At 43.9% G+C, this 25,622-nt stretch overlaps 1 protein-coding gene across 3 annotated transcripts in view; it reads left to right on the top strand.

Annotated features, from left to right (window-relative positions):
* samtor (S-adenosylmethionine sensor upstream of mTORC1) overlaps positions 1–25,622 on the top strand; it is a 187,347-nt gene that overhangs the window by 128,753 nt on the left and 32,972 nt on the right. For all 3 annotated transcript variants that reach the window (XM_086009150.1, XM_086009149.1, XM_086009148.1), the window contains one exon: positions 25,150–25,264. In XM_086009150.1, coding sequence (XP_085865276.1) covers positions 25,150–25,264 — 115 coding nt within the window. The remainder of the gene's footprint in view (positions 1–25,149; positions 25,265–25,622) is intronic.

Below are 25,622 nucleotides of genomic sequence, written 5' to 3'. Positions count from 1 at the left end.
AGGATTGTCTTTCTACCCTTTTTTCTGTTAATTAGTATTAAACACAATTTTCTAGAGTATTGTACTGTACAGTACATGTGTGAAATATTAAAATCTACATGCACCTGCTTGCTATAATTACTGCTGAAAGACGTTGAGAGATTGAAATGTAGTATTCAATGAATTTAGCATGTCAAAAAAATGACTAATAAGCACAGCGTTGCTGTTCAGTGGCAGCTGTTTCCACAACTTTGTCACGTACTGTAGTTTGTAGTTGGCTGTAATTATCCAATTTTTTGTATCAGTTTGTTCCCTTGCGAACATATTTCACAGAAAGGTAATTATCTTGTTTTTCTAGCTCGTTGATGTTACGAGTAGCTTAAAATTCATACTGATTCTCCATCAGCCTACTGCACAGTACATTATTGCTGTCAGCCTACGCTACAAAGTTGGAAATGTGCTAGTTTGTTCAGAATTTCCACAACTGGCTTTAACTTCAATGTGCAATTTTAATTTGTCTTCATAATGTAGTGGCTTCGTTTTAGAAGCAGATTGTTATTACTTTGGCAATGCAAAATACAAAACGTCATAACTTGATGCATAAACTGTCCTTCCAAAGAGGCTTTAAATATTGTTTAGCAGAATTGTATAGCTTATGGATAGAAGGAATGAAATTGTAGTAGGGAAAGGGTAGCCCTTGCCTCCAGAATGTCTCATAGCTGTGGCAAAATATGGATTATCACAGTTGCTTTTGATTTTAAGCGTGTCATTTGTAGCTACAGAACATTATTGTATACAGTGGAAGGTCTTGTTTAGTCTTCATTGTATTGTAATACCAATTTTAGAGTAGTTATTTCATCTGTTGTGCTGGTGGCATTTGTTCAAATCCAATTAATAGTATTTAACAGACCCACCAAATCTCGCTCATTAGGATTAGTGGCCGCTTGTTAGGATTAGTGGTCATTCATTTTGATTTAAAAATGACACCAATTTAATTTTTTTAAATGAACATAGATCCATATGTCTCAATGGATTTGCAATCTGTGTCATTCATACTGATTGTAAATGCTACTCCTAATGGTTCTCTGATATCAGTAACTCTAATTTAAAGGTACTCTGCCCTTTGATTAATAAATTGCCTAACTATTGTACTTGGCAAAATATTGTACTATCTACATATTACGAGTTTGCCAAAAATCTTTATTTTTTACTGGTCATTTTCTTACAATTTGGAACATAGGAACAGGAGTAGACCATTCAGCCCCTTGAGCCTGTTCCACCATTCAGTGAAATCATGGCTGATCTGTATCCTAACTACAGCCACCTGCCTTGGCACCATTTCACTTAATACCCTTGGCTAGCAAAAATCTATCAATGTCAGCTTTAAAATTATTAATTGAGCTAGCATCTACTGCTTTTTGTGGGAGGAGAGTTCCGCACTCATAAGAACATAAGAAGTAAGAGCAGGAGTTGGCCCCTCGACCTCAACTCCACTTTCCCGACCGATCTCCATATCCCTTGATTCCCCTAGAGTCCAAAAATCTATATATCAGCCTTGCATATACTCACAGACTCGGCATTCACAGCCCTCTGGGGCAGAAAATTCCAAAGATTCACAACCCTCTGAGTGAAGAAATTCCTCCTCATCTTGGTCTTAAATGGCCTACCCCTTATCCTGGGACTATGCCCCCTAGTTCTAGACACTCCAGCCAGGGGAAACAACCTCTCAGCATCTACCCTGTCAGTCGCCTTCAGAATCTTGTATGTTTCGATGAGATCACCTCTCATTCTTCTAAATTCCAGAGAGTACAGGCCCATTCTACACAATCTCTCATCATAGGACAGCCCTCTCATCCCAGGAATCAATCTAGTGAATCTTCATTGCACCGCCTCCAAGGCAAGTATATCCTTCCTTAGATAAGGAGACCAGAACTGTGCACAGTACTCCAGGTGTGGTCTCGCCCTGTACAACTGTAGCAAGACTTCCTTACTCTTATACTCCAACCCCCTTGCAATAAAGGCCAACATGCCATTTGCCTTCCTTATTGCTTGCTATACCTGCATGCTAGCTTTCTGTGTTTCTTTGTGTGAAGATGTGTTTCCTAACTTCTCTCCTGAAAGGCCTCGCTCTGATTTCAAGCTTATGTCCCTTTGTCCTAGACTCCCCCACCAGCAGAAATGTTTCTCTCTACCCTATCTATTCCCTTTCCAAATCCTAAAAACGGCAATCAAATCGCCTCTTGACCTTCTATATTCCAGGGAATACAAGTCTAGTTTATATAATCTGACCTTCTAATGTAACCCTTGGATCTCTAGTGAATCTGCGCTGCACTCCTTCCAAGGCCAATATTTACTTTCTAAGGTGAGGTGCCCAGAATTGTATACAGTGCTCCAGATGTGGTCTAACGAGGGCTTTGTATAGCTGTTGCAAAACTTCCCCCCCCCCCCCCCCTTTATATTCTAGACTTCGAGTTATAAAGGCCAACATTCCATTAGCCTTTTTGATTTTTTTTTTGCACCTGACCACTATATTTAATAAGAAGTTCTGCTCTTCTCTCTGACGGGATTTCCGTTTGTTCATCTTCATTGCTTTCAGTTTCCCTTCTCATGTTTGACAAAATCTGTTACATCTTTAACTTTTTCCAGTTCTGACGAAGGGTCACAGACCTGAAACATTAACTCTGTTTCTCTCTCCACGGATGCTGCCTGGCCTGCTAAGTGTTTCTGGCATTTTACTGTTGTTATTTCAGATTTCCAGCATCCACAATATTTTGCTATTGTACTATATTTTAGTGATCTGTATACACGGACTCCTAAATCTCTTTGGACTGCCACTGTTCCTAGCTTGTCACCATTTTAAAAAATACTTTTTTTTTGATCCAAAATGGATGACCTCACACTTACCTGCTTTGAAATCCATCTGTCACAGTTTTGCCCACTCACTTAATTCTATCAATGTCTCTTTGTAACTTTATGCTCCTGTCTACACTACTTACTATGCCACCAATCTTTGTGACATTGGCAAACTGTGATATATGGCACTCTATTGCGTTATCTAAGTCATTAATACATATAGTGAATAATTGATGCCCCAGCACAGATCCTTGTGGGGCACTTCCTTCCAATCCGGGTACATGCACATTATCCCTACTCTCTATCTTCTACTGCCTAACCAGGTCAATAATTTGCCTCCAATTCCATGATCTTTAATTTTAGCTAACAGTCTCTTATGTGGACCCTTATCGAATGCCTTCTGGCAGTCCATATTAACATTCCCCTGTCTACTACTTTAGTTACTTTGTCAAAAAATTCAATTAGGTTCGTTAGACATGACCTACCTTTTACAAATCCATGTTGGCTCTCTCTCTAATCAGCTCAAATTTCTCTAAGTGCTCAGTCACTCTGTCCTTAATTATAGATTCCAATAACTTCCCCACAACAGATGTTAGACTAACAGGTCTATAATTTCCTGGTTTCTCTCTCTCACCTTTCTTAAATAATGGAGTTACATATTTCAATTACACTTTATAATCCCAATTTATGAAGCACATAATTAAGGTTTTGGTGTGCAGAATTTCCTATATGAACTGAAAATTATATTGCCACATGCTGACTTTTTCGAGACAAAGTCAGCAAGTATTAATGATGGGAGGCAAGCAACATTTTAGCAGCAAAATTGGAATTGTACAAATTAATTCAATATGTTTCCAAATAATTTTAAGGTCACATCACTTTGTGTACATTGTGAAGGTGCACGACTCCATAATTGGTGATAAACATATTATGCCATTTAAAGATTTTGAATAACTAGTCAATCTCTTGTGGTGTTGCACATAGGGAATCAAGACCAAGTGTAGTTTTCGGTTAAAGCGGGGTTTGATAATTGGACCAAGGTACACAGACATAATTTGTTCCAAGTTTTAATGTCGTATATTCTGTCCTTATTTTTATATTTCTGTAATAAATTCCCATCTTCACGTTTAAAATGGAAACTGCTGATGTAAACTTCTCATGCACTGCACTTTCTCCACTGGTGGAGGCTCTAATTACAACATGAGAAGTTTACATAGGCCATTTCCATTATAGATATGGACATAAAAATTTATCATGGAAAGAATTGATGGGCAGTGTGCAGATGTAAGATTTATGTATTATATATGCACAGTACATATAGCTATGGAATCAACTCATACCATAAGATGTATAACATTATTTCAGAATGAGATGCCATTTTGGCAAAATAAGGGTTACAACAAAAAGCTTTTCATTTCAGTGTTTCATTGTAGAAACATATGCAGACCAAAACTTCCTGCATAGGTAAAGCAATACAAGACCAAAACATATAGAAATTGTGCATTAACATCTGACTTACTGGATTTAGCTAGTAGATTTTGCCTTGAAGCTGGATGCATGCCATAACCGTCCTAATCAATTCCATACTTACTACTTTGTTGTACATGTTACTCAGATAATGGTTTTAATTTTATCCATTCACAGACTACAAGTGCTGACAGTATTCATTAATTCTTATCTTTGCTCATTTCTTTACTTTTTGTCAAGTTAGACAGAATGAATCTAATTAATATTCTATAGATCGTAATTATAATTGTATTGGCATTTATTTACATTCTCAGTATCAAGGTTGGAGTGATTTTTATATCTACTACAAAAATTCTTCATGTGTAAACCTCTAAGGCCACTGTCCTTTCATTAAAAAAGAAGTCGCACCCTTTTAGTTGGGTGAGCTCCTAGAACCAATGGGTTTAATGTTTCTTCTCCTATCAGTGACAGTGGCAGCAATTTTGACTAGAGACAGGAAAAAACTTATTCACCAATGTTTGCTGTTTAGATGTTTTCAAAAGGTTTGATAATTTAAACTGTTCCACAAATTTTGGTTTCATTATTTTCTTTGTCTACTTAGTGTACATTTTATACAGATTGGATCCAGTTGACTTGTCTTCAGCCTCCCCTCGATGCCAGTTTTCATTTTAAAGATTTATGTTAAATGTCATCAATCGTTCCCAGTAACCAATACCCAATATTCCTGCTTTAGATGTCTTCTGATTCACACAGCTTCCAAAACTGTTGACGGGATAGCTGTATTGTACCTTTGTAAGTGTAAAAATAACTTTGAACTCTTCGCTGTTCCATAAACTGCAGGGCAAGGTCAGAGAAAGAATCAAATTCAGGTGGAATGCACTCTTAGCTGTGATCCCAAAATGCTGCATTGTGTGAGCAACACTCTAAACTGACCTACATAGCCAAGGAGAACGTGTCGGGATCCTCTGCCGTTTACAATACCTTCTCTGTAAAACTACTGAAACTTAGCCAATCTATCTGATAGCAGAATCGCCACAACATAAAAGTCTTCCACTGACAAACATTTACTGTTATCACAATCATCTGCATTACTTGATATTGTTAGTCCATGAATACTGCTGCACAGCAAAGAAACGGGACACAAAATGGATCTCAACATTGCCACCAATTGTGAAACAAGCTCAGTGAGCAGCTGGGTATGGATGCAGTGAGTCTTTGTCAGTGTAACAAGGGCTTGATCTTGTGCATAGAGAAGTCTAGCAGATTTTTTTTCATTTAGCACAGAAACGTAGGCACCAAAAGCTTCTCTTGGTACCATTAGATAAAGAATGTAGAATAAATTCTTGTGGAAATAAATATTTCAAGTCTCGGAAGGCAATTCTTTAGCTCTCTCTTAATGTCCTGCTCAGTATGCAAATTGTAGGCCTCCTGCCCTCTCAGCCTGAGGTTTTTTCTGTACTGTATTTTCTAGGAGAATGTACATAGAGCAACTTTGGCATACCATTTTCTTTCACTTTCTAACCCATTTCCTGTCCAGGGAAAGGACTTTGTTTACTGGTTGTATTCTGGATCAATTCTGGCTCTGAGAAATATTACTTTAGCTGTTTACATTGCCGAACCCATTAAAAATGCTGTCAGGAATTGCTATTCCCTTGGCTTTAGACCATCTTGAATGAATGTTCTCTTTCAGAGTTGAAAGGAGACCTCAGCTCTTGCTCTTTTGTCACGGTTGATTTCAGATACATGAATTGGTCTCTATTACCAACTAAAAAGATGTTCTCAAAATGGATTTTCCCTAGCTCCTGCCATTGGGACAAAACGCAATACCCTGTTGCTTTGGACAAAACACTTGTTGCTGAAATAAATACAATAAAGTACTAAATAGCTCACAAATGCTCCAAATACATAGATATAAAGTTGTATAAAATAGCAAATATCTGATGTATTTTGTTAATTATTAATCTCTTCATCCCTACATTTGAATTGCTGGAAAGATAGACATGAGTGAGTTTGCAGAACAAATGACACAATTATTAATGGGCCTGAATTAAAAGGCAATGCAAGCTCATTCCCCAGGAAGAAATGCAAGTCCTGGCTCTAGGATTTTGAGTCTGGGACTGAAAAAAATCATTTATTTGACTTTGTCGTCTTCATTTCTATATTTCAGCTAAATTTGAATGTTGGGATAGCTGTTCAGTATACAACAGTTGCCTATGTAATTTTGTTAATAGTATTTTTAGTTATGGCACACCTTGGGAAAGCATTTATTTTACATAATCTAAAACACAGTCAGCTTAGACTAGAGGTAAAATTAGCCACTTTTGCCCAGTGTGTGTTAAAGGCATCACAAGCTGTATCTTGCGCATACAAAATTGTCACAATGTAAATTTTGACTCCAGAAATGGGAAAGGAATGTTTGCAGTCAAGCTTGCTGGAATTTAATTTACTTTTAATTCCATCCCTAATTTTCTTGTCCAAATGTGACATTTGATTACACAATAATGCATCTTCATTTGCAACTGAAAAAACATAATCTTGCAACAGTTGCTAAATTAATATTTTTAAACTGACCCTTTCTCCCGTTTTCAGAATTCTCGTTCTACCTGGACCCCTTCCTCTGGCCTCTTACCCGTTCTAGATCTTTTCATTGCAAACTGCCGGCGTGACATCGGCTGTCTCAATTTCTCTGCTCCCCCCGCCCCCCCCCCCCCCCACCCCCACTCCAACCTACCTCCCTCTGAACGTGCAGCACTCCGTTCTCTCGGATCCAACCCCAACATTGTCATTAAACCTGCTGACAAGGGTGGTGCTGTTGTTGTTTGACGAACCTACCTCTACCTTGCGGAGGCTGAATGCCAACTCTCTGACACCTCCTATCTCCCCCTGGACTATGACCCCACTGCCAAACATCAAACCATCATTTCCAAGACTGTCACTGACCTCATCATCTCTTCCCTCCATGGCCACCAACCTCAAAGTTCCCCAACTCCGCAAAGCCCTCTTCTACCTCCTTCCCAAGATCCACAAACTGGACTGCCCTGGTAGACCCATCGTTTCAGTCTGTTGCCCCGTGGAACTTATCTCTTCCTATCTCGACTCTATTTTTTTCTCCCCTTGTCCAGTCTCTTCCCACCTACATCCACGACTCTTCCGACGCCCTCCACCATTTTTAACAGTTTCCTGGCCCCAGCCGTCGTCTTTTCACTATGGACGTCCAATCCCTCTACACCTCCATCCCTCACCAGGATGGCCTGAGGGCCCTCTGCTTCTTCCTTGAACAGAGGCCCAACCTGTCCCCATCCACCACCACCCTCCTCTGCTTGGCTGAACTTGTTCTCCCATTGAACAACTTCTCCTTTGACTCCACTCTCTTCCTCCAAATTAAAGGTGTTGCTGTGGGAACCCGCATGGGCCCTAGCTATGCCTGCCTGTTCATGGGATATGTTGAACACCCTTTGTTCCAGTCCTACTCGGGTTCCCTCCCTCACCTCTTTTTCCGGGACTGTATCGGTGCTGTTTCCTGCTCTTGCCCTGAACTAGAAAATTTCCCTCACCTTCACATGGTCCATCTCCGACTCTTCCCTTCCTTGACTTCGCTGTCTCCATTTCTGGGGATAGGCTATTGACAAACGTTCACCATTGTTGTGTCCGTGTATAATAAGACACAGACTGCAGGAGAACGGTACAACAGGTGTTTACTCAACGTGGCTCACACGGGAACTGATCTGTACAGATTACTACTCAGTGCTATATACAGGTGTGGTCACTGCCGGTACTGCAGTATACATGAGCTGTAAAAGATAGTTCCCCCTTAAAGGTATATACATGACAACTATAAGCCCACTGACTCCCACAGCTACCTGGACTACACTTCCTCCCACCCCGCTTTCTATAAGGACTCTCTTCCATTTTCCCAGTTTCTTCATCTCCGTCACACCTGCCCTGACGATGCCACCTTCCAGACTAGTGCTTCTGATATGTCTTCCTTTTTCCGCAACCGAGGATTCCCCTCTACTGTGGTTGGCATGGCCCTCGACTGTCCATTCTATTTCCTACACTTCTGCTCTCACCCCTTCGCCTCCCTCCCAGAACCACGATAGGGTTCCCCTTGTCCTCACTTTCACCCCATCAGCCTCCACATTCAACGTATCATCCTCCGCCATTTCCACCACCTCCAGTGTGATCCTGCCACCAAACACATCTTCCCCTCTCCTTTCAGCATTCTGAAGGGACCGCTCCTTTCGTGACACCCAGGTCCACTCCTCAATCACCCCCAACACCCTTTTCCCTTCCCACGGCACCTTCATCCCTTTTGTCTTTTAATCTCTCCTGCATTCCATCCTATCACAGACCTTCCTTTTTGTTCTTTCCTCCCCTCCCCCCTTTCCCTGCCCCTGCACTTGCTTAAAAATCTGTTATATCTCTAACTTTTTCCAGTTCTGACGAAGGGTCATTGACCTGAAATGGTAACTCTCACCACAGATGCTGCCTGACCTGCTGAGTATTTCCAGCATTTTCTGTTTTGTACTCTTACTGACTTCATCGTTCACATTAGTGACCAGAGGCAAATACAGGTAGACTATCCTTTATCCGAAAACCTTGGGACCAGCTGTGTTTCGGTTTTCGGAATTTTTCGGATTTCAGAAGGTTTTCATCTCCGTATCTGACAACAGACACTGTTGCTTAGCAACAACTTGTAAACACTCGGGCCCTGCCTTGGAAGCGTCTCTGAAGCTTTTGCTAAGCTACAGAGACTCTTTCCACAGCCTGACTGTTTTATATAAAAAATTTAAAAAAAACTGCTAGGGGAAGAAAACAAACCTAACAAAACGGCTGCTGATTTCTGCCATTAGATCGAGGTTTCCGGCTCAACCCTGCTCCGTATCTGAATTCCTTGACTTAGCGGGGGTCTGGGGCTCGACTGCTGCTGCCAGTTGTGGGAAAGCCGGATATCGGCTGACTCCTACACTAAGCTGGCCTGCAAATCAGGTCCGGGGGGGGGGGGGGGCGGGGAAGAGAGAGAAGAAAAGACAATCGGACGGGCCGCTGTATTGTTGGGTTCACTCTCCCGCTACCTCCTTCACACGGCCTGCAATCTCCTACCCAGGAGGGAACTCTGTGACCCTCTGCCCTGCTCACAGGGAAAGGCAGAGCTCCCGGACCACTCCTGTCATGTTTGGTGCCACTCGGGTCATGTCATGCGCACGACTTACGCTCCACGAAAAAACTTTCGGTTTTTAGAGGTTTTCGGAAGTGCGGATAAAGGATAGTCTACCTGTACAAACATTCAAGTCTTGGAAGTGGCAGATAATAACAATATACAAAGTTTATGTTAGCTAAACCAGGGCTGGATACACAGCCACCTAGCTGCTTTTAGGGTGATGGTCTTCATTTTTCTACATTATATTTATATCTTTCATTTCTTTGTTTCTTCTCATTTCAAAGTCATTTTCCTTATTCTTTGTTGCATTGCTTGGATGATGAGAGAAAATACAGGACTAGGAGAAATATAGTCAAGAAGTTAAAATATATTCAAAAGGTTCAAATATTCAATGAGTTCTGTTTCCAATTTATTAGACATGTACATACATAAAATGTGTAACAAGATTTATATTCTTTAATCATTTCAAAGACACAGATTGTCCAGTTTCTCCCAATCAACAGCTACATCCGTTATGTTTGATGGTTCCACCCTTAGTCCTTCTTAATCTATCAAATTTCTTGCCCTCATGATCTCAAATTGAGTTCCACCACTAAAACCACCTCCCAAAAACCTTGATTTTATTTTACATCCGAACTCACCAGAACCTCTTAACTCTATAAATGTAAGAAGTCACACAACACCAGGTTATAGTCCAACAGTTTTATTTGAAATCACAAGCTTTCGGAGCGCTGCTCCTTCATCAGGTGAAGTGGAGAGATACATAAAGACACAGCTTATATAGTCAGAGAATATGCCAGATGATGACAGGTAATCTTTCTAACTGCCATTTATCACACCTCGGCAGAGATAATCACAGCAATCAAAGGTGTGAATGGTGTCCAAACAGGTTAGTCAGGAAAACATTACACCAAAGAACAATGAGGTGGGGTCACAAGGGGTCAAATGTTGCAGATGCTGGGGTCTATATGAAAAACAAAATACAGACAAAAAAACATTTTTTTTGGTGGAAATCACAGCAGGTCCGGCCGCATCTGTGTAGAGAGAACCAGCCAACAATGACTCGAGTCTGGGTGACCCTACGTCAGGTGGGGTTACATGTAGCGTGACATGAACCCAAGATCTCGGTTGAGGCCGTCCTCATGAGTGTGGAACTTGGCTATCAGTTTCTGCTCTACGATTTTGCTTGACATGTATGCAGGAGCTGTCAGGAGATGCATCAACGCCAGATTCATCAGCCGCACTCACGAGACAGTCCAGAATGTCACCCGAGCACAACGCAACGCCATCCACGCTCTCAAGACCAACCGCAACATCGTCATCAAACCAGGAGACAAAGGAGGAGCCATCGTCATACAGAACAGAACCGACTATTGCAAAGAAGCATACCGACAACTGGGAACACTACAGACAGTTACCCGCAGATCCGACCAAAGAACACACCCGCCAACTCAACAGACTGATGAAGACCTTCGATCCAGACCTTCAAAGCATCCTACGTGCTCTCATCCCATGTACTCCCCGCGTGGGAGACTTCTACTGCCTCCCAAAGATACACAAAGCCAACACACCTGGACGTACTATCGTATCAGGCAATGGAACCCTGTGTGAGAACCCCTCTGGATACGTCGAGGGCATCCTGAAACCCATCGTACAGGGAACCCCCAGCTTCTGTCGCGACACTACAGACTTCTTACAGAAACTCAGCACCCACGGACCAGTTGAACCAGGAACACTGCTCGCCACGATGGACGTCTCGGCACTCTACACCAGTATCCCCCACGATGACAGCCTCTACTCAACACCAACAACAGCCAATCTCCAGACGCCATCCTACAACTCATCCGCTTCATCCTTGACCACAATGTCTTCACCTTCGACAACCAGTTCTTTACCCAAACACACGGAACAGCCATGGGGACCAAATTCGCACCCCAATACGCCAACATCTTCATGCACAAGTTTGAGCAAGACTTCTTCGCTGCACAGGACCTCCAACCAACGCTATACACCAGATACATCGACGACATTTTCTTCCTATGGACCCACGGCGAAGAATCACTGAAAAGACTACACGATAACATCAACAAGTTCCATCCCACCATCAAACTCACCATGGACTACTCCTCCGAATCGGTTTCATTCTTGGACACACGAATCTCCATCAAAGATGGACACCTCAGCACTTCACTCTACCGCAAGCCCACGGACAACCTCAGGATGCTCCACTTCTCCAGCTTCCACCCTAACCACGTTAAAGAAGCCATCCCCTATGGACAAGCCCTGCGAATACACAGGATTTGCTCAGACGAGGAGGAACGCGATGGACACCTACAGACGCTGAAAGACGCCCTTGTAAGAACGGGATATGACGCTCGACTCGTCGATCGACAGTTCCGATGGGCCACAGCAAAAAATCACATAGACCTCCTCTGAAGACAAACACGGGACACAACCAACAGAGCACCCTTCGTCGTCCAGTACTTCCCCGGTCGGAGAAACTACGCCATGTTCTTCGCAGCCTTCAACATGTCATCGATGACGACGAACACCTCGCTAAGGCCATCCCCACGCCTCCACTACTCGCCTTCAAACAGCCGCCTAACCTCAAACAGACCATCATTCGCAGCAAATTACCCAGCTTTCAGGAGAACAGCGACCATGACACCACACAACCCTGCCACGGCAACCTCTGCAAGACATGCCAGATCATCAACACAGATACCATCATCACACGTGAGGACACCACCCACCAGGTACATGGTACATACTCATGTGATTCGGCCAACGTTGTCTACCTCATACGTTGCAGGAAAGGATGCCCCGGAGCATGGTACATCGGCAAGACCATGCAGACACTGCGACGACGGATGAACGGACACCGCGCAACAATCGCCAGGCAGGAGTGTTCCCTCCCAGTCGGGGAACACTTCAGCAGTCAAGGACATTCAGCCTCCGATCTTCGGGTAAGCATTCTCCAAGGCGGCCTTCGAGACACACGACAACGCAAAATCGTAGAGCAGAAACTGATAGCCAAGTTCCGCACTCATGAGGACGGCCTCAACCGAGATCTTGGGTTCATGTCACGCTACATGTAACCCCACCTGACGTAGGGTCACCCAGACTCGAGTCATTGTTGGCTTGTTCTCTCTACACAGATGCGGCCGGACCTGCTGTGATTTCCACCAAAAAAAATATTTTTTTGTCTTTTTGTTTTTCATACAGGCCCCAGCATCTGCAACATTCGACCCCTTGTGACCCCACCTCATTGTTCTTTGATGTAATGTTTTCCTGACTAACCTGTTTAGACACCATTCACACCTTTGATTGCTGTGATTATCTCTGCCGAGGTGTGATAAATGGCAGTTAGAAAGATTACCTGTAATCATCTGGCATATTCTCTGACTATATAAGCTGTGTCTTTATGTATCTCTCCACTTCACCTGATGAAGGAGCAGCGCTCCGAAAGCTTGTGATTTCAAATAAAACTGTTGGACTATAACCTGGTGTTGTGTGACTTCTTACATTTGTCCACCCCAGTCCAACACCGGCATCTCCACACCATGGCTCTCTATAAAGCCCAAGTCTCCCAGAGTTGAATGCAGCTTCCATAATTTCTCTCCTTGTAATTTAACCCTTGGAGTCCAGGTATCATTCTGGTAAATCTACGCTGCACTCCCTCGAAGGCCAATATATCCTTCCTAGGTTGTGGTGCCCAGAACTGAACATAGTACTCCTGGTGTGGTCTAACTAGGGCTTTAATAGCTGTGGCATAACTTCTACCCCCTTGTATTCTAGTCCTCTAGGTATAAAGACCAACATTCCATTAGCCTTTCTGATTGATTATTGTTTGTACCTGTCCATGACATTTTAATCTATGTACATGGACCCCTAAGTCTCTTTGGACCTGCACTATCCATATCTGGGGAAAATCTTCCAGCACACCTCTTGCACTCTTGGAATAGGTTTGTTGTTTGTTAGGCAAACCCTCTTTCACCTATATCCTCTATTTCTCTCTGTTGCAACCTTTCTTATCTTAATCTATTGATACTACTTTAGTCAATGCTTCTCAGAACTTTCCTTTTTGTTCTTTTTAAGCTCCAAACTTTCCTCCTTCATCGTTCCCCATAATGTTGAAACTCTGTCCCAGTGCATAGTCTCCCACTCCAACTCTTTCTTTCCCTGGACATCAAAACTGTGAAACGGAGGAACATAGGAACAGGAGTAGGCCATTTAGCCCCTCGAGTCTGTTCCGCTATTCAGTGAAATAATGGCTGATCTGTGACTGAACTCCATATACCTGCCTTTGCCCCATATCCCTTAATACCTTTGATTAACAAAAATCCTATCAATCGCAGATTTAAAATTAACAATTGACCTAGCACTGCCGTTTGCGGAAGAGCGTTCCAAACTTTTACCACCCTTTGCATGTAGAAGACTCTCCAAACTTCACTCTTGAAAGGCCTGGATCGAATTTTTAGGCTATGTCCCCCAGTCCTAGACTCCCCAACCAACGGAAATAGTTTCACTCTACATACCTTATCAGTTCCACCTTAATATCTTGAAAACGTCGATCAAATCACCCCTTAACCTTCCAAATTCCAGGGAATACAACCTTAGTTTGTGTGATCATTTTGGAATGCAAAGATAAACTCCGGCTTCTATTCTCTACTGCTAGCCGTCTTCTTAAACCCCTCACCCCTGTCTCCTCCACCCTCCCTTCCGACAACAAGTGTGAGGAGCTCATGGACTACTTTGTCTCTAAGATTGAGACCATCCATTCAGCCACCTCTGTGACTTCCCTTCCTTCCTCTAGCCCACCAGGCCAAACTTCCTCTAAGGTTTCCCCCCCGCTCTAGCCCTGAACTCGCATCTTTCTCCAGTTTCTCTCCGATCTTCCCTCATGACCTCTTCGTGCTCATCTAGTCTGAGACCACTTCCTGCTCCCTCGACCCTATTCCCACCAAACTGCTGACCACCCAACTTCCTTTTCTGGCTCCCATGTTAGCTGACATTGTTAACGGTTCTCTCTCCTCGGGTACAGTCCCCCCTCCCACAAATCTGCAGTCATCGCCCCTCTCCTCAAAAAGAACAACCCTTGACCCCTCCATACTTACAAACTACTGCCCCATCTCCAACCTCCCTTTCCTCTCGGGTCCTTGAACATGTCGCCTCCCAAATCCATGCCCACCTTTCCCGCAACTCCATGTTTGAATCCCTCCAATCAGCTTTCTGCCCCGCCACAATACCGAAAATGGCTCTCATCAAAATCACAGATGACATCCTTTGTGATTGACGAAGGCAAACTATCCCTCCTCATCCTTCTTGACTTGTCTGCAGCCTTTGACATGGTTGACCACTCCATCCTCCTCCAACGCATCGTCCAGCTGGGTGGGACTGCACTCGCCTGGTTCCATTCTTATCTATCTAATCGTAGCCAGAGAATCACCTACAATGGCTTCTCTTCCCGCTCCCACATTGTTACCTCTGGTGTCCTCTAAGGATCTATCCTTGGCCCCCTCCTATTTCTCATCAACATGCTGTCCCTTGGTGACATCATCTGGAAACATTGCGTCAGTTTCCACATGTACGCTGACGACACCCGAGCTCAACCCCTCCCATCACTTCTATCGACCCCTCCACGGTTTCTAAACTGTCAGACTGCTTGTCCAACATCCAGATCTGGATGAACAGAAATTTTCTCCAATTAAATATTGGGACGACCAAAGCCATTGTTTTCGGTCCCCGCCACAAACTCTGTTCCCTAGCCACTGACTCCATCCCTCTCCCTAACATCTGTCTGAGGCTGAACCACACTGTTCGCAACCTTGGTGTCATATTTGACCCTGAAATGAGCTTCCGACCACGTATCTGCAGCATAACTAAGACTGCCTATTTCCATCTCCGCCCTTGCCTCCGTTCATCTGCTGCTGAAACCCTCATCCACGCCTTTGTTACCTCTAGACTTGACTATTCCAACGCACTCCTGGCTGACCTCCCACGTTCTACCCTACGTAAACTTGAGGTCATCCAAAACTCAGCTGTCCGTGTCCTAACTTCCATTCACCCATCACCCTATGCTCGCTGACCTACATTGGCTCCCAGTTAAGCAGCGCCTCGATTTCAAAATTCTCATCCTTGTTTTCAAATCCTTCCATGGCCTCGCCCCTCCCTGTCTCTGTAATCTCCTCCAACCCCACTGAGATATATGCGCTCCTCTAATTCTACCCTCTTGAGCATCCCTGATTATAATTGTTCAACCTTTGGTGGCCATGCCTTCTGTTGCCTAGGCCCTAAGCTCTGGAATTCCCTCCCTAAACCACTCCGTCTCTCTACCTCTTTTTCCTACTTTAAGACGCTCCTTAAACCTACCTCTTTGACCAAGCTTTTGGTCATCTGCCCTAAATTATCCTTGTGTAGCTCAGTGTCAAATTTTTTGTCTTGTAATACTCCTGTGAAGCGCCCTGGGTTGTTTTACTATGTTAAAGGCGCTATATAAATATATAAGTTGTTGTTGTAACCTATCCTTGTAATTTAACTCTTGGAGTCCAGGTATCATTCTGGTAAATCTACGCAGCACTCCCACCAAGGCCAGTATATCCTTCCTACATTGTGGTGCCCAGAACTGAACACAGTACTCCAGATGTGGCCTGACTAGGGCTTTATATAGTTGTAGCATAACTTCTATCCCCTTGTATTCTAGTCCTCTAGATATAAAGTATTGCATTAGCCTTTTTGATTATTGTTTGTACCTGTGCATGATATTTTAATCTGTGTACATGGACCCCGAAGTCTCTTTGGACCTGCACTGTTTCTAGTTTTTCACCATTTAGGAAGTACTCTGTTTTATCCTTTTTTAGGTTCAAAGTAGATGACCTCACATTTGCCTATACAGCATTGAAATCCATTTGCCACAGATATGCCCATTCACTTAACCAATTAATATCTCTTTGTAATCTTATGCTTCCATCTACACTGCTTACAGTGCCGCCTATCTTAGCAACTCAGCCTTTCTTTCTTCCTATAATCTTCAACCTTTTTAAAAACTCCAGCATAATACAGTAGAGTGTCTCTGGCAGGAAGAGACCACTGGTCAATCTAGCTTGCTCATCCCATTATTCATTTTCTTTCCTATGAGATATATGTTTTATTTATAAAGCTTAAGAAAAATGAATCCCTTCAGATGCCAGGCACTTGTTTAATTTCAAATGTGAAACCACTTTAAGTTTCCTGTTCAATCACTGGCATATCTTTATCAGTCTTTTGCTAAAGAAAGTCTGTCTGAATTTCCTGAATAACTTAGTTTTACTTCTTTTGAATCAATTCTGGAATTCTGTATATGGCAGAAAAACTTACTTGTTTCAATTCATCAACTCCCTTCATAACAAGGATTATCAAATCTCCTTAGCCCCCTACTTTGAGGAGAGTGAAGTCCCATGATATATACTGTCACGTTTCATAGCTCAGTCTTATTATATTCTGATATTAAACTTGTAGCTCTCCACTGAACCTATTCCAGGATGCTATTTCTTTTCTTTACCACCTGAAAACACTGGGGTGATAGTATTTGTGGCCCGCACATCAATAATCTGAGATCTATCTTCTGCTCTGAAGCCTCCAGTATGTTCCCAATGAATACATACTCCATATTATCTTCTCTTTAACCAAATCTTAAACACCTTACATTTAACTGCTAGGATAGTTGCTATGCAGAGCAGCTCTGCAGATTTAATAAACAATCACCTATGTAGCAATAAAGAAATATGATTGGTGCAATATTGAGGTACTGAAGCAGTTATCGGTTTGAACAAAGGACCCTTGATATCATTGAATCCAAGACCTAGTAAGGTAAAAGTAAGCTAATTTTTCCACCCATATGTCCATCCTTCTGTGTACAATAGACCACTGTTTGGAGATCAAAAAGCTGGAAGGAATCTCGGATACAAATCTTTTTGGGGGAGAGGGTATGTTAATAATTGCTTTTGTTTGTGCAGTATGTATTTGTGCCACTAGGCATGCATGCATATCCTGTCTGCTGACTCTGTAATGTACACTAGGGTGACATCTGTTGACAATGAAACACAGTGCCTCTAAAAATCTTAACATAGAATCATACCGTACAGAATCATACCATTCGGTCCATCATGCCTGTGCCAGCTCTTTGACAGAGCTATCCAATTAGTCCCACTGCCCTGCTCTTTTCCTATATGTTAGATCCGTGGTTCAATGGATAAATAATCACACGGATGCTGTACATTAACAAATAGCAGGTCTTTACTGGAGGAGGGTAATCTCTAGACTGGGGGTACAGAGGCATGCGCAAAGCTTATATACCGGTGTGGTCACTGCCGGTACTACAGTATACAGGAGCTGTAAAAGTAGTTCTGACTTAAAGGCACATACACTACAATTCCTCCCCTTTTAGATTAATACCCCCCTAATATTCAAATAACAATTAACATTTTTACATGTGCATTAAACAACAAAAGTCCATTTATAGATTCAGTCTTTGGGGCGGCTTCCTGACCCTTTCGGGATAGCGCCTTTCCAGAGGTTCTTGTTCTTGGTGCAGAGGCGATTCTGACCCCTTTTCATCGGGTAGTTCATTGGGTTCCACTGCTACTGGGTCTGAAGTAGATGCTATCGGTATGTCGGGTTCATCCCCAGGTACTCGAGACATGGGGTTGACGCGTTCCTGTGACGCTAAGATCTGATCGACGTGGCATCTCACAATGTTCTCCCCGACATCCACTGTGTACATTAATGGCCCCTGCCTTGTACATATCGTTCTGGGTTGCCACTTCTCTGTTCGATAGTCACGGGCCAAGACTGGTTCCCTACATTGAAGCTCCTTGTCGGCTTCTCATTGATGTGCTGGAATTGTTTGTCCTCAACATTTCTTTGCACATTTGGCCTGAGCAAGTCCAGACGAGATCTCAACCTTCGGTTAAAGAACATCATGGCCGGGGTCTGGTTGGTAACTGCATGTGTCGCATTTCTGTAGGCTAATAGGAAATTGTCCACCTTATGCTGTAGTGGAATTTCATCGTCACACATGGCCTTTATCGCCTTCTTAAAGGTTTGTACGAACCTTTCAGCCAATCCATTTGTGGCTGGATGATACGGGGCGGATGTGTAATGCCTTACCCCATTCCTTTTCATGAATTTTTGGAACTCGGACACAAACTGTGGTCCATTATCAGAGCAAATCTGCTCTGGCAAACCGTTTCTGGCAAATATGGTCCGTAGGACTGCAATCTTTTTCTCTGTAGTGGTTGAAGACATTTTTATCACCTCAGGCCACTTTGAATGAGCATCCACTGCTATTAAGAACATTGAGTCCATGAATGGACCAGCGAAATCAATATGCACCCGTTGCCATGGAGAGGAGGGCCACTCCCATGGGTGTAGAGGGGCATGTGGTGGTGCATTTTGGACCATCTGGCATCCTAAGCAGCTCTTAGTTAGGTCTTCGATTTGTTGATCGATTCCCGGCCACCACACATAAGCCCTAGCAAGACTTTTCATTTTCACTCCCCCCCAGATGACCTTCATGTAGCTCATTTAGCACTCTCTCCCTTAACTTGGGTGGAATCACCACTCTGGATCCACACATCACTGTCCTCTGGCATACTGACCGCTGTTCTCTTCTGGATGAGAATGCTGGCAACAGTGAGTCGCCATGTGTTGGCCATCCCCTCACCGTCAATTCATATACCCGTGACAGCGTCGGATCATTGCGGGTCTCTATATCCGCATTTGTTACTGGCAATCGTTCAATTATTGACGAATAAAATATCTCGATAGGGTCCACTGCTGGTGCTTCCTCCACAGTAGGCAGTGGCAGGCGCGATAGCCCATCAGCGTTCCCATGCTGTTTCGTGCCTTTATATTCTATTTCATATTGATTCGCCCCTAGGAACAGGGACCATCTTTGTAACCGCTGTGCAGTCATTACTGGAACGCCCTTCTTAGGATTAAAGATGGAGACAAGTAGTTGGTGGTCAGTCAGCAAGGTGAACTTCTGCCCATGCAGATAGTGGTTGAGCTTTTTCACTCCCCACACTAGGCTGAGGGCCTCCCTGTCAATCTGGGCGTAGTTGCGCTCGGCTGAGGTTAGTGACCGAGACGCAAAGGCTACTGGCCTCTCCAACCCGTCTGGGAATTTGTGCGACAGCACCGCTCCAATACCATAGGGTGATGCATCACATGCCAAACGAATTGGTAGTGCTGGGTTGAAATGGGCCAACACCTCTTTTGATGTGATCAATTCTTTACACCTCTGGAAAGCTCGTCTACATTCGTCATCCCACTTCCACGGCACCCCTGTTTGCGATAGGGTGTTCAGCGGGTGCAATACCGTAGACAAATTTGGTAAGAACTTGTGGTAATAATTTACCAGCCCGAGGAACGACCTCAGTTGTGACACATTTTCCAGTGCTGAAGCCTTGACAACTGCCTCAATCTTGTCAGGGGACTTATGTAACCCCTCTTCATCGATGACGTGGCCACTATGAGATCTGTTTCTGGAAAAACTCGCACTTGTGGCGATTAGCTCGTAGCCCATACTCCTTTAATCTGGTGAGCACCTTCTCCAAGTTGGCGAGGTGATCACCGTCATTTTCGCCCGTGACCAAGATGTCGTCCAAATAACACTGGGTCCCTGGAATCCCTTGCAGGACCTGATCCATCGCCCTTTGCCAGATAGCCAGAGCCGAGGCTACTCCAAACACCAGCCGGTTGTATTGATAGAGACCTTTGAGTGTTGAGCGTAAGGTAATGTTTCGAAGCTTCTACCTCCATTTGCAAGTACGCCTGGGCTCGATCAATTTTGGTGAAGCGTTTACCTCCAGATAGCGAGGCGAAAATATCCTCAATTCGTGGAAGTGGATATTGCACCGTGTGAAGGACTGGGTTCACTGTCACCTTAAAATCCCCACAGATGCGGACCTTCTTTGGTTCCCCAGGCGTATTACTCAACGACCTCTTCATTACAGGAACGATGGGTGTAGCCCACTCGCTCCAGTCCACTTTAGACAGTACTCCTGAACGTTCCAACCCTTCCAGCTCTGCTTCAACAGCTGGTCTGATCGCATAAGGCACTGGTCTGGCCTTCAGAAACTTTGGGCTTGCATTTTCCTCTATTTTAATCGTTGCTGTTATTCCTTTTAGTGTGCCTAGTCCCTCCTGGAACACTTCTTTTGCGTCAGTTAGCATTTTTGACAGTCGTCCAGGTGTGACGTCGTCATCCTTTTTGGCCTCAACCGTCAGTGCCTGTATGGAATGCCAATCTAATTGTATCTTCCGGATCCATTCACGTCCTAGCAGTGGTGGTCCTCCATTTGGCAATACATATATATCCATTTTAGGTATTTCCTGGCCTTTATTTGTCACTTTCACCCTTATTTTTCCTTTGGGGTAGACTTTTTGCCCCGTATACGTCTTCAAGACAATCTCTGTAGCTTTCAAGGGTATGTGTGAAAATAGCCGCTTGTCGTCTCTTTGATTTATGACTGTTAGAGCTGACCCTGTGTCCAATTCCATTTCCACTTGGACTCCATCTATCTTGAGTGTAACCCAGATAGTCTGGTGATCCTCCATTTCGGTTACCTTATGTAGTTTCAGACAACCCAGCTCCTTGATTCCGGAGTCTGTGTCACTTTTCTGTTCGTCTGAACCACTGTCCATCACCTGGTGTACCTTTTTGTACTTCTCCTGTGGAGATTTCTTACTGTTGGTTTTCTTCCCAGACCTGCAGACTCTTGCTATGTGTCCTGCTTTCCCACACTGTCTGCACACTTGGTCCTTGAACCAACAATCTTTCTGGTCATGTGTTGTTCTGCCGCAGCGATAGCACTTCCCTGTTCCATAGGACATTTCATTGGTGCCATATTCTTGCGGTGCCATATTCTTGCGGTCTCCGTTGTATCTTTGCAGCGCCCCTTGCGGCTGCTTCGTGTGATACTGCCATACTGAAAGCTTTGTCCAGCGTAAGGTCCTTTTCTGATAGAAGCCGTTTCTGGGTTCCTTCACTTTGTAGCCCACACACAAACTTGTCCCTTAACGTGTCTGCTGGTCCCGCTCCAAACTGGCAGTGTTTCGATAGCTTGCGCAGTTCCGTTAGGTACTCAGCATTGCTTTCGTCTTTGTGTTGGTTCCTTTTATGGAACTTAAATCGTTCTGCTATCAGCAGCGGTGTGGGGTTTAAGTGGTCCTGTAGGATTTCTACTATGCTTTCAAAATTCTTGTTTACCGGCTTCTCTGGGGTTATTAGATTTCGCAGTAACCCATAAGTTTTTGCACCCATGGAATTTAACAGAACCAGTGCTTTATTAGCATCTGGCACTTCATTCGCCCTGCAGTACACCTCAATACGTTCCACATATATGTCGCCCAATCTTCGACTTCATTGTCGAACGTAGAGATACTGCCACTCTTCGGCATCCTTGGGTGTGCGTTAACTATCACCAATGGCGCCTCCCGCGCTTCCCCTTCTCCGCTGGCACAAAATGGCGTCTCCCGCGCGTTCCTTTCTTCCCGCGCTCGCCCGTTTTCTCCGCTGCGGCTTCTCAAAATGGCGTCTCCCGCGCTCTTCCTTCTCTGCGGCTCAATGGCGTCTCCCGCGCTCTCCCTGCTTCTCCGTGGCTCAATGGCACCTCCCGCGCTCTTCCTTCTTGTCCACGGCTTAATGGCATCTCCCCTTCGCCCCACGGACCCCGTTCAGCCCGTGATCCCTGGCTGTGCTCTGTGCGTTCTTCTTTTGATATTTTTTTCGACGCCACTCAGTCTTGAACCCGGGTGTTTCTTACCCTCTCTCTCTCCGGTTTGTTTTATTTCCCTCGACGCCGCTCGGTGTTCAACCCCCGGCTGCGCCCTTCACCCTCTGTCTTACCCCGTCGACGCTGCTCGGCTCTCTTCCCCGCTGTCGGTCAGCTCCAGCCGCCGTTGCTCGGGAAGGGTCTGCGCTGGACCTGTTGTCGGTCTCTTACTGCTCGTTGTGGCTGGGGAACCAAGCCCGGCTCTCCACAGCCTCCCCTGCGAAGTTGGATCTCTGCCTGACTGCTGGGTGGTTGCTCGTGGTCGACGCCCATGTTCCTGGCCTCGACTTTTTTTTTCTTTCTTTTATGTTGCAGGTAGATTCGAATCGACACTCGTTGCCACTGTTAGATCCGTGGTTCAATGGATAAATAATCACACGGATGCTGTACATTAACAAATAACAGGTCTTTACTGGAGGAGGGTAATCTCTAGACTGGGGGTACAGAGGCATGCGCAAAGCTTATATACTGGTGTGGCCACTGCCGGTATTACAGTATACAGGAGCTGTAAAAGTAGTTCTGACTTAAAGGCACATACACTACACATACCTGAAAATGTTTCCTTTTTCAAGTCTTTATCCAATTCACTTTTAAAAGTTACTATTGAATCTGCTTCCACCACCCTTTCAGGCAGTGCATTCCAGATCACAACAACTCGCTGTGTAAAAAAAATACTCATCTCCCCTCTAGTTCTTTTGCCAATTACTTTAAATCTGTGTCCTCTGGTTACCGACCCACTGGTTTTATATTCAGGAGGGAGCCTTGATTCTTTCAGACTATTCTTTAAATTCTGTCACTCCTTGGAAGTGCCCAAATATAGATGCTAAAAATACCTACTTAATTCTGTAAGGAAATGAAAGCTTTTTCATAATCATGAAATTTGACGAACTCCAGATTCCCCCAATACTTCATTATTTCACAACTGGTATGTACTCTAAGGCTCCCCAGAACATAAAATAAGCATTTACTTAAAGCACAAGCGTCAAAGTGCTCCTCTTAAAATTATTAGCTGACACAACAGCTTACATTTTTAAAGTGCATTTAGCTTAAAAAATTTTCATGGCAGTTCATCAAAAGGCATGTGGAAAAAGTGACACCAAGCTAGAAAAGGAGCGATTAGCAGGGGTGACCAAAAGCTTGGTTGAAACTAAATGTTTTGTGGAGGTTTTTAAAGGAGAAGAAAATAATAGAGGCTTGGAGAGGAAATTCTAGATAGAAAGGCCTAGGTGTCTGAAGGCTCTGCTGCCAATGGTGCTAGAGCGGAGGGAAGGGGAAATGCACAAGAGGCTGGAGTAGGAGGAACAGAGATTTCAGGAGGGACATCGGTCTGGAGGAGATTGGAGCGATAGAATGGGGCACAGCCATGATGGGATTTAAAGTCTAGGGTGAGGATTTTAAACTTGAAGCATTGAGGAAGTGGAGTGCCAAAGTTGATCAGTGAGGGCAAGGGTGAGGGGTGAGTAGAATTTTCCTATTGCAATTGTGTTTCAGACCACACTTTAGGAAGGACATGGTGGCTTTGGAGAGGGTACAGTAGAGATATACTATAATGGTTCCAGGGATGAGGGATTACAATTACGGGGATAGTCTGGAGAAGCTGGGGTTGTTCTCCCTACAGCAGAGAAGGCTAAAAGGAGATTTGATAGAGGTGTTTAAAATCATGAGGGGTCTAGACAGAATAAGTAAAGAGAAACTGTTTCCAATGGCTGAAGGACCAATAACCAGAGGGCACAGATTTAAGGTGATTGGCAAAAGAAGCAGATGTGACACGAGGAAAAACATTTTTACACAATGAGTGGTTAGGATTTGGAAAGCAATGCCTGATAGGGTGGTGGAAATAGATTCAATAGTAGCTTTTAAAATAGGAATTGGATAAAAACTTGAGAGAAAAAATTTCAGGGAAATGTGGAAAGAACCAGGGAGTGCAACGAATTGGATTGCTCTTTGAAAGAGCCGGCGCAGACTCGATGGGCCCAATGTGCTGATTCAATGATTCTATGATCACCTGGGTGCAGCGCATAAAGTTAAATTGGGTGGAGAGGATTTCACAGTAAAATGGAGCACATCTGATTTTCCATCCATTCATTTAAATGGATGGGTAAATCAGATGGGCTCCATTCCTGGTGTGTGATCCTCCCCACTGATTTTCCTCTCTGTGCTGCATCCAAGGGATCAAATATGCTGAAGTGCAATAACAGGAAAATCTACATATTTTTCTGCAAGTCTGAATTTTAAGCCTAGTGGTCTATCCCCGTGAATGGCAATAGTTGGTTAGAATTTAACATGTTTTTTGGAGCAAAGCTTTAGTTATTTGTATCTTTGCCTACCCCAATGACTCTGTATCTACTGTACAGTTTTATATTGAGCCACACAGACCAAGAAGTCAATCCCTGCCTTGTAAGCTGAGGCGATGATGGAAGTGCTGTAATGTCCAATAGCTTGGAAGGGCAAAAATCAAACCAAGGTTTCCACATCTGATTGCTATCCAGTGTCCCTTGCTTGAGATTGCACAAATGTGGATGTCTAATGAAGACATGGTTGGGCTCGAGTATGATGCCCCCCCCCCCCCCCCCCCCCCCCAATAGTCAGACAGTTAGTCAGTTGTCACTAGCTGGCTTCATACACAAAGAATAATCCACTGCGGCAAGGAACCAGAGGCCTTCTGGCACATGTGGCACTGTACCCCAGCATGAAGTTTTACTTCCAGGGGCAAGGGAGGATTTTAAAAATATTTTATAAACCGATTTTATCCCAAAGTTGTACTTTCTATGTGATGATCCATCCATCCATCCATCAGTTCTTTTGTCTAGCTTGATGTATGCTACAAAATTATGAAATTAATCATTTGACTTTGTCTATTTTGTTTTCCAGGTTAGTATGTTTTTCAGGAAAGATCAGACTGCTGGATGTTGGAAGCTGCTTTAACCCATTTTTGAAGTTTGATGAATTTCTAGCAGTTGGCATTGACATTGTGCCTGCTGTAGAGGTATGTTAGATCATTATACATTTACATCGTATTTTTATAAATTAACTTTAATTAGCCATAAGCAACCATTTGGAAGAACAGGACCTGATTAGAGCGAGCTAGCATATGTTCAGAAGGTAGGGATTGTGTTTGACCACCTGGCTGGATATTTCTGAAGCAGTTACAGATCTAATGGATAAGGCTAAGGCAGTGGCTGTTTTCTAGCTGGATTTCAGAAAGGTATTTGACACTGTCCCATATAACCAGCTAATTCACAACAAGTGTGCCCATGGGATAGCTGGTAAAGTATTAAGCTAGATTGATGCATGGCTGGAAGGTAGACAGCAGCGAGTGATAGTGTGTGGATAATTTTCAAAGT

Source organism: Somniosus microcephalus, chromosome 16, assembly GCF_052327205.1.
Source record: "Somniosus microcephalus isolate GS21.2 chromosome 16, FLI_Smic_1.0, whole genome shotgun sequence".
Taxonomy (NCBI): Eukaryota; Metazoa; Chordata; class Chondrichthyes; order Squaliformes; family Somniosidae; genus Somniosus; species Somniosus microcephalus.
Note: the sequence above shows the minus strand (reverse complement) of the source record. Positions and strands in the feature narration are given on the sequence as shown.